The sequence below is a fragment of the Diplotaxodon limnothrissa genome, linkage group LG14 (genome assembly GCF_057381915.1).
Source record: "Diplotaxodon limnothrissa isolate DT_005_m linkage group LG14, D_limnothrissa_male_GT1.1, whole genome shotgun sequence".
Classification (NCBI taxonomy): domain Eukaryota; kingdom Metazoa; phylum Chordata; class Actinopteri; order Cichliformes; family Cichlidae; genus Diplotaxodon; species Diplotaxodon limnothrissa.
The window spans coordinates 24,331,752-24,343,680 of NC_140609.1; the positions used below are offsets into that span (position 1 = coordinate 24,331,752).

The window sequence follows — 11,929 nt, forward strand, 5'->3', positions numbered from 1 at the left end:
TGATGGTGAATCTTTTACTTATTGATGTGTGTGCACTGCAGAAATAAGAATTTTTGCAAAATTTTTTAAAGCTGGTACAAGTAATACATGCTCTGGAAAGGTCACACATGTCAGCCTATAATCTTCTGCTCATATTGAATTGGTCTGACACCTACTGACTGGAAAGCATCAACCCATTCAGCTGCACAAACTTCACTGCAAAAACTAGCATTTGATATGTTTGCTTCTGGGGATGTCAGTGCTACTAGTCTGGATTGCCATGAATTTTGTACTCCAATTTTAAATTTTCCTTTTGTGTCACCATCATGTTTAGGAAGTCTCTCCAAAACTATTGGATGGGCTGCCACTGAACTTGAGATGAATGTCTTTCGGTGGATGAAGTGAATTCTATTTTTAAGTTGCTCCTGATTGCATTGCTCCATTCACTTTCTCACTCACTCATCTCGCTGTGAGTGGTCAGCAAGTCTTAAGTGTTCTTTAAGTGCAAGTCCATAACATGCCTCACAAATTTGCATTACGTTATGTGTGAACACAGAGTTAGGAAAGGAGCAATAGATAAAAGTATGCTAAATGCTAAATGTTTTACCCCCATATATACTGTTTAAATGCAGTTGCTGCAGACTACAGTAAGAATAAAAAACCTTAAGTTTATCCAGGCACCTTCCTGGAAAACAAATAAAATGTATGACACATAAATATTTGGGTTAGTGTTCTGAATGGTAATGTGTTTCCCTGTACACAGAAGGAGGCTGAGGCTTTGTTTTTGTTCCTCTGTGAAAGCTCTGTCCTGACTGGTGTGCATTGTCTCCTGGAACACTTTGCACTCAGTATCCACAGCAAACAATTAAGTTGGAACTGGGCATGTTGTTTTTGTTAGTAGATGAAGACCAGTCTATTACAAGTCATGATCTGCTTAAAAAAAAACTTAAGGGAACAATTGACTCATATGTCACATTTTAAAGAAAGAAATAGTCAAGTTGAAAATCTTTACTGATAAAAGACAATGTAATTTATTGAGAGCAATAAGATGTCACTGGAAATACAAAATCATCAACCTTTTGAGAGCAAGATTCAAAATCAGCCCAAAAAAGCTAACACCAAACCTCTGATCCTCTGCTTAGTAATGTTTCGTTTCATCTGAGCTCGCTGGGTCCTCTGGTATTTAATTTAATTTGGCATAATGTGCTTTCTTTTGATCAACATAGTACATAGTACTCTGTAATTGTTCCTCAAAAGCTCATGTTGCAATGGAGGCCTCAGATTCTCTCTCTGCTATGTTAAGCCTTTACTGCACATTTTCTCCCATTCGCAAGATCACAATATGCATTAGATCTCCCCAGTACAAGTGCCTTTTGCCAAACCCACAATGCTCTGACATGAGGACTATGTCAAAAGGTGAAAGAACTGTACTCTAGCTCCTTTGATTACAGTATGTAAGTTTTACTCTTGCTGTAGACCTTTGGATATTTTTGGATGCAATGTCATAATCTGCTTTCATTTGTTGTTGCCACTTTAGAGGATATTGCAGTTGAGAGTTACACTCTTCCGCATCATTAATCGCAAAAAATAAGATCAACTGGCAGATGGTGATTTGTATCATAAAGCAAATAAAAGGGAGAGTACTCAGGCGCTTCACTGGTTGTGCAGTTATGGGTGTGTACGACTTTGTTTACATAGCCACTGCAATTTCCCTTTTTTCCTTATAAAAAGTCCAGGGCATTGATAGCAAGATCCAATTAAATCTTTCTGTTGCGTTCCACTCTGAGTGAAAAGAAGTTGTTTGTTAATTTGCAATGCTTTAATCTTTCTGCACCTGCCCGAATAGCTGGTTCTCAAATTCTTCACCATCTAGTCTTTTTTTTAGCAGGAAAGCCAAAGGATAAAGAAAAAAGGGAGAACATATCAATTATAAATCCTTGTATGGTTTCCACCCAGACATCTTCAGGTGGGGGACATGGGATATGGCAGGGTCCTGAAACTGCACTTGCAAGAACTCAGTCTGTGTTATTTTTATATCTGGCTCGCTTTGTGCAGTTATCTCTTGAATGTGTAGGCTAATAGCTGTAATAGCTGAGATCAAGTCCAAGTGCTTTTGAGTCTAAACTGCACTAAGTATGGAACCTAATACTTCAGGGGAGCACTGTTCTTTACATGGACAGCCCATACTCACAGATTTACAGGACAGGAAGTCTGCATCTGTACAGAATGTCAGAGTTCTGTTAAAATCACACAGCTCGGTCAACCAGTGATGCCCTGTGACTTCAGTTTAGCTGTGCTCAACACATAAGTGACAGAGTTATTATCACTGCCTCTAAACTGTCTGTAACGGCCCATGTGAGTGCTAGAAATACCAGATGGCAATAGCTGTAATGGAAAAAAGGCTGCTGGTCCTATACAAGTTCAAGGGAAAATAGCCTCCTTTCTTGACCTCTGTAATTGCGCTGCCGCCAAATTCATAGTCTTAGTCTGTTTTTCTTTTCACACTGAATAAAAATATAATTGATTTTGTAAATTTTGGTCATTCAATGTTACAAATGGGAGAATTAGCCGTAGCATTGTCCACTAGTTCTTTGGCTAAGCCTTCAAAATCACGAGTCATTTTTCTGTTTCATTCAATATCTCCTCATAGACACTAATAGTGGTCTTTGTACTATGTACATACTCACTATTACTGGAACTGGAATCTCATCAGCCCTATTATTTTAGCCTTTGGATCATAAAGTTTAAGGTTAGTCTTGATACACACTGATAAGGGGATTTCTCACCCACTGGCAGCTTTCATATCCAGCAACTCTTCTTTACAAACAAGGCATTTTCAGCTGTACCATTTGTGTTTCGTGTAAGGCTTGTATGATTTAGACAGTCGTTCCCTTTGTTTTGTGACTGGGGATTTTTTAATACTCCTTCTCTCACTTTGTGGGGACTTACATGAGTGCTGGGGGAGCTAAGCTTTGGTTTTGGGTCATTTTGGGACTTTTTTGCTTTTTTTTTTTAGGTCATGACATGTCCCTTATTCATAAAGTCTTTCAGCTACCCGGCAGGTTCTGTATCCTTCTCTGCACCTTTTTACCTAGTGTACATCACCACCAAATATGATCAATTTGTTCCTGCTGACAGACCTCCTTAAAGGCACCTTAGTTTTCTTTGGATTTTCTCTCACACTGGATATTTGCAACAGTGATCTGTAAACTCCCTGACTGCAATATTACCTTCCTCTTTTTTGTAAATACCCAGTTTTATTTAGTTAGTTATCTAAACAGGTTTCATTAGAAAATTATTTTCTTTTTACTCTGTGCCATATTTTCAAACTTGCTCTGTACGTAGTTCTTTGTATGTGGCTTTAATCTTTAGAGCCCTCTCACTTTCATTGTACAAAGCAGCAGTAATCCAGCACTACTGCTCTCATTCTGCAGCTCCACCCTCATCTCAGCCCTGACATCATCATTTGACAAGCTTGCCGTGATGGAGTGGAGGTCCTGGCTTTGAACTAAGTCGTTACACTACTTACTTGGTCCATGCACACATTAGTCAGTTGTTGCCATCTGCGCTGTCGGTAAAGCTGCACAGACTCTCTTTAACTCCCACACCTTGCTCTGTCTACTTCACTCGCTTCTTCTGCAGAATTGGCAGTAATGTGTCGTTGACAGCTTATTTTGGCCCCTCACGGCAACTAAAATAATGTGTAAACAGAATAATAAATAAACAAATAAAGCTTTATACGAAAAAGTACATTGGCAGATATTTGGGCGTAAAAGAAAACACACTTTACAGTTGCCACACATGTGGTGTAAGGTTTACCACGGTGTCTCCAGATTCTTTTATAGCTGTGTTCAGTGTGGACCTGCTCCCATCTGTGGGGCATCAGAGGTGCCAGTTCTGGTGTTCTCTGGCAAATGGCTCTGCCATTCAGACTGTATGGTGCTGGACTATCACACTAAAGGATGATGGGCCTTCATGCCACCCTAACGGAGTCTAATTTTGGTAAGAAGCATCCACAAGAGCAGCCTACTGGAGGTCATTTTGTAGGTCTCTGGCAATATTTGCTCTCTTCCTCGCTGTACAAAGAAAGAGCTATTATTATAAAGGAGGAGGCCTCTGATCGGGTATCATAGTCACACAGGTCCTCTTCCCCTGTGACACCTGTAAGAGCACTGTGGTCACACTGCAACCTGCATCCAGGTTTAGATGTAGATGAGCTATTATTCCACTGCTGACTCAGTCCCCATGTACAATCTCTTCCAGCTCTTCTTGTGCAAAGCCTTGTCTCGTAGTTTTTTCCTGCCAGGCTTGAGAGTGACCTGGGTGACAAAGAAAATGTTTGTGTTACAGCATGTATGGATGTGCCGTTCTTGGGCAACTGGGCAAAATGTGCAATCAGAATGGGCTGCAGTACCATCTTATGCTACCTTTACTGCAATGCATACTAACAAGAAAAAAAACAGACCCAGAGATGGATAAAGAGAGAGCAATGATCTGTGGCCACCACCTGCTAAAATCTGTATGCTTTGGGGCATTTTCTTGTTCTTACCCTCCTGTGCACCAATTCTCACATTTAATTCATCACAGCAAGTGAAATGAATACAGATTCCTAACTGGACTGATTGATATCCCTTTGATGATTAAGTATAATTTGTATTTTTAAACACCGATTAGTTCAAGAAAATATCTTTAAAGTCAAATGTCAGCGTTATATTGTAAATTCTCATATGTAACGCATGGATACATTTCCATGATAGCCAAGGACGCAGCCAACACAAAGCCTTTATAGATGCTGACTGAAAATGCCAATTCAAATAGCACATTAGATATGATGTTGGTTTCCACAGCTCCAGTTTAATCAGGACAAAACATGCTATACTCATCTTTGTCTCTGTCCTAAAGTTTTGTTTTTGTTTTTTCAGATCAATTTAAATCAGTACTTGACTTCTTACTCCAATGGCAAAAACAAGACAGTTAAATGTGAAAAGTTAAAGTTCTGGAGGAAGTGTTGAGTCTCATTCAGTGTAGCCTGATAGTCTTTTAGAGAAAAAGTAATGTAACTGATAAGACATGCTGTAATACAAGCCTGTCCAGACACGACAGTTCACTCTGCCACTGAGGAAATTACTCTGAAAAAAATTAAACAACTTGTGAATTCACTGTATTAAGTTATATCAAGACTGGCAATATGCTAAGGAGAAAATTACAGACTATATAAGCTTATAGACATTCAGTATTTCAACTTTAAATGATTTTCAGCATTATTTTCCATATCTATTCTCACTTAGAAATCTGACTGTTCTCACAGTGCATTAGACCAGTTGATTAGGCCCAAAATATATTTACAGGCAAGAATAAATAATATTTTTAGGTTGACCATGTGCTCACGGGAAGCTGCAACTTCTGAAAGTAGCAAGTCGCCTATTTGAATTCTTGAAGTCCAGTAGATTGGCAATGTATAGAACTCCATGTGAATTATCTATTGATTTTTTTCTTATATTAATGTGTGCTTTAGCTGCATCTGGTATTATTTGAGGGAGAAAAAAACAAAAATGTAGCAAAAAAATCCTTTGGTTGAAAGGAAATCCATTTGACCGTCAGTATAAATATAGTGAATACTGATCTGTGGATAAAGGTCGCAATTTTGATTTCAAAAGAAAGAGAAGCTGACATTAACAGAAATGATTCACAGACATCTGAAAATTATTTCAAGCGCGGGCAGTGGTTTAGTCTGAGCTGTAGCAGCAGTTTGCTATTTTATTAATTGCCAAAGCTAAAAGGCCACACGATGATGAGCAGCAGCTATTCCAGCCTGGTACTGCATGAGAATGTGATCTGCAGGTTGTGGAGAAAGTCATATTCTGAATAATAATAATAATAATAATAATAATAATAATAATGGATACTTTATTGATCCCCATGGGGAAATTACTTGTTTTTTCTCTGCATTTGACCCATTCACTCAGTGAAGCAGTGGGCAGCCCACTAAGCAGGCGCCCGGGGAGCAGTGTGTAGGGACGGTACCTTGCTCAGGGGTACCTCAGGGTAGCCGTTAAGTGGATTCGAACCGCCGACCTGAAATTGTGTTGACAGAGACACAATAAAAACAAAATGCCAATAATCCAATTCAGGCTTCTTCTAATTTATTTAAATAGTCTCCAGGCTTCTTGAAGGGCATCCAAAGCTCTTCGTTGGATGTTGGATACATTTTGTTGTGTTTTCTGTCAACCTGATCCCACACTGCTTCAAAAATGTTGAGGTCTCAGGGGAGGCCAATCTATGACTAATAGTGTTCACTGAGAGTTTTTCTGTCCAGGTATGCTTTTATGGTATTGGCAATAAAAACATACCTGGATCATTTTCAAAAGCATTTGGGCTCATTTTCATGCTGAACAATGAAGCTAGCTTTCCAAATGTTATTGCATGGTGGATCAAAAGCTGATGTTACTTTTCCACATTCATAATCCCTTTCATTTTGACAAGATCCTCAACACCACTGACTGAAATGCAGTCACAAACCATGACAGAGCCTCCACCATGCTTTACAGATGGCTGTAGACACTCACTGTTGACCTCCCCTGACCTCCTTCCTGCATACCAAAAACAATCTGAACCAATAATTTTAAATTTGTATTCAACCTATAAGACCTGTTACCACTGACTTTCACTCTAATTCTTTTTAAATTTCGTATACTTCAGCCTTTTCTCCCTGTTTCCCTTCTTCAAGAATGGCTTCTTAAAAGCCACAGGTGCTCTGAGACCATTTCTGATGAGGCTTTGGTGAACAGTAGATGGCTCAATTAAAAGGCTAGATGCATGTCTCAAGTCCTGTGTTAGATTCTTTGATGGATTTTTCCAGTTTCTTCATGAAATAAATTTAATTTACTGTTCATTTGCTCTTTGGCAGTCTCCTTGTTTGTGCAATAATATTCTTTTACACATGTCAAACTGTGTTTTTATTTATAAAATCAAAGAAACAAAAAGAAACTGAAACAAACTGTGTTTTAGCAGTAACAAAGGGCGTAAAGATATAATTAAAAATTGGCTCATGCGAACCCAGCCCAATTTTTACTCTTTAAGTGTGCGCGCGTGTGTGTGTGTGTGTGGGGGGGGGGGGGATATATGTGTGTATTCACATCATTTATGTTAATGAGAGTGTGGGGAGTGAGTTGGAGGGTGGGGTTGGCTGCTTTTAACTATGTAAAGCACTTTGTGCTACATTTTTTTGTATGAAAAGTGCTTTATAAATAAAGACTGATTGATTGATTGATTGATTGATTGATTGATTGATTGATTGATTGATTGATTGATTGATTGATTGATTGATTGATTGATTGATAAGTTTTCATTATGTGTAGAGACAACACTAGTTCCCTTGTTTGGTTAGGCCTTTTTTATGTAATGTTTGAATCATTCAAAGATCAGTGTTAAGTGGCTTAACACACACAAAAAAACATTCCTCTATAAATGAACAGGTATAAGAACTGGACTGAGAAAAAAATAGCCAATGTAAAAACAAAAAAAAACAAAAACAGAAAAAAACAAATTGCTGAAAGACCTTCAGAAAAAAAAAAAAAAAAAAAAACACTTGCTAGCATTCACTCCAGTAATTATCTCCACGATTAACCTCCTAAGACCCGAACTCTTCCATGGCATGCATTTTTAATTTCTCTTTGATATTTGGGCATGTTGGGACCTGATGAATGTAAAAACAAAAAATTTCCAGATTTGGTTTTTTTTTACCTGTTTTTTGTTTCTGAGAAAAATTTGATCCACATATGAGGACATATGTTTAAAATTTCGATAGAACGGTGGCAGCATCATGTCCTTGTAAGTGGATATCCCTCCCTTGTAGAGCAGAATTTATTATTTTGGTCTAGACATCCCAAAATGTGATGTCCACATATGTGGACGCCTGGTCCTAGGATGTTAAGATTTGTCATGAATGCATACACACATACACAGAATCCCAAGGTGAAAAGACCGTTAAGCACAGTTGTAATACCCAGTATTATATATGTTATTATTACCCTGAATGATGATCATACCTTGAGTGACATATTCCTGAAACCAGTCCCGAGATGTCTGGGCATGTCCGTGCACCCTGTTGTGTAGTAAATTGTTATTAGATTAAAAACACCCTCATATTACCACTCATCTATCCATAACAATCACAGATTAATGATTTATCTAAGACATAAAATTCATGCAAAATAAAGTTTTAGAGGTGTACATAGTCATTTCTTCTTTATGATCTTTTTGGTCTGTGGATAATCCGCTTCTAATGACTGCATTTGGGCTAGCGGTGCCTAGAACTGGGAGTTGTCAGTTATTCTAAGGGAAAGGAAGGCGTATAATATTCTAGTGCATGATACATTACATTGAAAAAAAATCCAAGGTGATGGAAAAAAAAGTGGATCACTGGATAACTCAGTAAATCTTTTAAATCATTTCTCAAAAGAAGCCATTTATTCTCAAACCTCATACACAAGAAAGTAACTTAGACATTATTCATTTCTTCCTATAACAGTTTCAGAAGAATTATGCAGGTGAGTTTTTAGTATCCTGATTCATGCACAAAATAAATCAAACCTCTGCACTGGCATGAAGATCATGAACTATGAGTCTGATGACATATTTGCTAAGGTGAATCAGATCCACCATTTTTAACTGCTGTCACAGATAAGCACCTTCGTGGCACTTAGAACTAAGAGATAATATACAGGAGTACACATTAGATCAAGATCCATCACTAACAGGTGACTTTTGGATCAAAACAACATATTAGTCAATGTGGTGAAATGAGAAGCTGAAAAGCCACAAGACATAGCTCATTCACATTAAAGACTCAGTATGCAACAAGGTCATCTAGCTTACTAACATGCAGAGTACAGATATCTACATTCTGTGTTCAGGGTTACGTGGGATTCTCCACGATTTGTTTTTAGAACTGAACAAACCTCTTGGATGAGAAGTGAAACATCTTCACAAATGTAAAGGAGTCCTGGTGCCTTTTTTCAGCCTCAATATACTTTCAAGGAAGAGAGTGATACAACAGAGCTGTGGTTGTACTGTAAAGTTATAAAGGAACCAACGTTTGTTATGGTTTTAGTCAACTTTCCAAACATAATTGAGTTAATGTGCCATTATCAGAATGGGAAGTTGCATTTTACATATGCAGCTAGCAACCTTGAAAACCTGCATTGAAAAAACTCTCTATGAACACTATTTATATTACACATACTTCACCACTGGAGAAATTGTTCCTATAAATTTGCTGCAAACATAAAGTTATTTAGGTTAATGAATTTTTACCCACTATAATTGAATTCTGTCACTTCAGCGTTATTATGTTGTCAGTCTACTGGATCCCTGAAGACTACAAAAATCAATGGCTGATTTTCCATGCAGTATTTATTGGATAACTGTTGATGGTGTCTTTTTTAAGGCTGGCGTGCAGAGACATGGATGTCTTCATGGACAAGGATTTCAGTATGACTGGCAACACAAGTCATGAAACATCACGAGCAAGAATAGAAGGAAACAAAGACCAAGGACTCAACCACAGCGACCCCTTGGACATGTTCATAGGCATAGAGCTCCTTCAGCGATACAAGCCTCTCTTCCTGCCTCTGTACTGCCTTGTAGTGGTAGTAGCTGTTGTTGGAAACTCCTTCCTTTTGGCTTGCATCCTGGCTGACAAGAAACTCCACAATGCCACCAACTTTTTCATCGGTAACTTAGCAGCAGGTGACCTGTTGATGTGTTTGACTTGTGTTCCGCTGACAGTGTCTTACGCCTTCGACAGCCATGGCTGGGCTTTTGGAAGACCTTTCTGCCATTTGGTTCCCTTGCTGCAGTGTGCCACAGTCTTTGCATCAGTGCTTTCACTTACTGCTATTGCTGTGGACCGCTATATTGTTGTAGGTAAGGGACTTGACATTACCATTACTGATTAGCAGTAATTTACTGTACGTTCAAAAGTTAACCTTACTATATTCCAAAATGTGTTTTCTGTAATGCGAAATGCAAATTGACCACACACAGATTTAGTCTCCTGATACTGAGATGACCAAGCTAAAATAATTAGAGACTTCTCTAATTTTTACACACTTCTATACATGGCCACTTTAATTTCGGTATGAAATAACATCCTTATTGTTTTTACCTAATATATACTATATCTGTATTTTTTCCTTGTCTCAGCTCATCCAGTACGGAGGAGGATTTCTGTGTGGGGTTGCGGTGCAGTGACTTTGGGTGTCTGGCTTTTATCTTTGGCCCTGGCCGCACCTCCATCATACTACACAGACTACCTGGACCTGCGGCCCACGGGCATTGACCTGGTAGTGTGTGAAGAATTCTGGCCAAATAGTGGCAATCTGCGGCTTCTCTACTCTTGCTTCATTTTAATAACCTCGTATATGATCCCACTGCTGTCAGTTAGCGTATCCTACTGTGCCATTACTATCAGTTTGAAGCGCTATTCAGTGCCTGGGGAGCCATCAAACAGTCAGCAGCGCTGGAGCCAAAGGAGGAAGAAGACGTTCTCTCTGCTGGTGGCCTCAGTGCTGGCCTTTGCCCTGTGTTGGCTGCCTCTCCAGGTGATTCAAGACATTGATGAATTCTAACCATTACTCCATTAATCCTTATCTATAGGCATTAGACAAAGAAAGTAACATTTTTCTATATGTATCTGTTCGAAACTCATAACCTCAATAGCAGCAAAATGATGCAAAACTGCAGGTTTAACTACTATTAGGATGATTCAATTTTATGCATCATTAACTATGGAAACCCAACATCAGATATTTGTGTCCACAAAGCCAATATTATGTCCACAATGAGCCATGTAAAAGGCTAACAGATTAGGATTTCATTGTCACATTATTGAACTGGAAGGAAAAGTTGACACTGCAATATGGCTGCAAACACTCAGAGCCTTGTTTCACTAAAAGCACTTTGCGTGCACTGCTTAAATGCAGATCGTAAGTGTTGGTAGAGTCGCATTTCTAAAGTCAATGTTGCATGCAAATTGATAAATTCGTGGCTTCTGCAAGGCTCCTTCATGACTTAGGAGAAGGGTATTTGTCATGGCTAGTGAAACGTGTCCAAATGAGTCAAAAGTGAAATGATCTGGTTTTATAAATTGCAGTTGGCATGTTGCAAATCCTGCTGCTAAACACCGAAACTTAACTTGTGACGTGGAATGATTTAGTATTAGCGTTCAACCAAATCTAATTATGCTGGCAAATTTCACATTTCTGAAATCCATTACCACAGTTCAAGCTGCCTTCTAATTTGTGATTTTCTAGGCAGAAAGAGAGGAGCAGCTTGGTCAGACTTTTTCAAAAATGTTCCTAATAGTTTAAGAAGTCAGTGCTGATTCGATGCAATAACAACTTTTTCCATTGTGTTTTGTAGGTGCTGAACCTGTTGCTGGACTTGGACCCGGACTTCCATATTATGGGCAAGCGCTACATAAATGTCTTACAAGTATGTTGCCACTTAGTGGCTATGAGTTCTGCATGTTACAACCCTTTCATTTATGCCTCACTGCACAGCAAGGTGCGAATGCACCTCAAAGGTTATCTCTGTCCTTGCCATAACCACCAGAGAAGGATGGTGGAGAGATCCAGTTGAACCCACAATGCGACTGTAGCAGCTCTTGATATGCAGAGCCCATTCTTATCCGCAAGCTAGCACCTGCACCCCAGCATGAGCGTTAATGTCTGAGACATCCAGGAGAATACAATGAGGCTGTTCAAAATTTATTTAAACCATTTTCTTCATGCTTTACCAGCATGTTGTGACGTCATGGCATTTAGTCCTTTCTTGTAGCATCTCCAAAGGTAGTAGCTAAAAAAAAACAACTAAAAAAAACACTGCTTACAAAGAAATCCAATGATGGTAAAGAAAAAGAAGACCAGTGAAGAGTCCACTGGGATCC

At 38.8% G+C, this 11,929-nt stretch overlaps 1 protein-coding gene across 1 annotated transcript; it reads left to right on the top strand.

Annotated features, from left to right (window-relative positions):
• Positions 1 to 9,443: 9,443 nt before the first annotated feature.
• Positions 9,444 to 11,622, top strand: LOC146618870 (prolactin-releasing peptide receptor). The gene is made up of 3 exons (XM_085371018.1): positions 9,444 to 9,906; positions 10,186 to 10,583; positions 11,404 to 11,622. The coding sequence occupies exons 1-3, from the start codon at positions 9,444 to 9,446 to the stop codon at positions 11,620 to 11,622; spliced, it is 1,080 nt and encodes a 359-aa protein (XP_085227144.1).
• Positions 11,623 to 11,929: the final 307 nt, after the last annotated feature.

Excerpts from the sequence above, each read along its gene's own strand:
- LOC146618870 (XM_085371018.1), top strand. The coding sequence starts at position 9,444 with ATGGATGTCTTCATGGACAAGGATTTCAGTATGACTGGCAACACAAGT. Across the intron at positions 9,907-10,185 it reads GGACCGCTATATTGTTGTAG|CTCATCCAGTACGGAGGAGG; the intron begins GTAAGGGACTTG and ends TCCTTGTCTCAG. Across the intron at positions 10,584-11,403 it reads TGTGTTGGCTGCCTCTCCAG|GTGCTGAACCTGTTGCTGGA; the intron begins GTGATTCAAGAC and ends TGTGTTTTGTAG.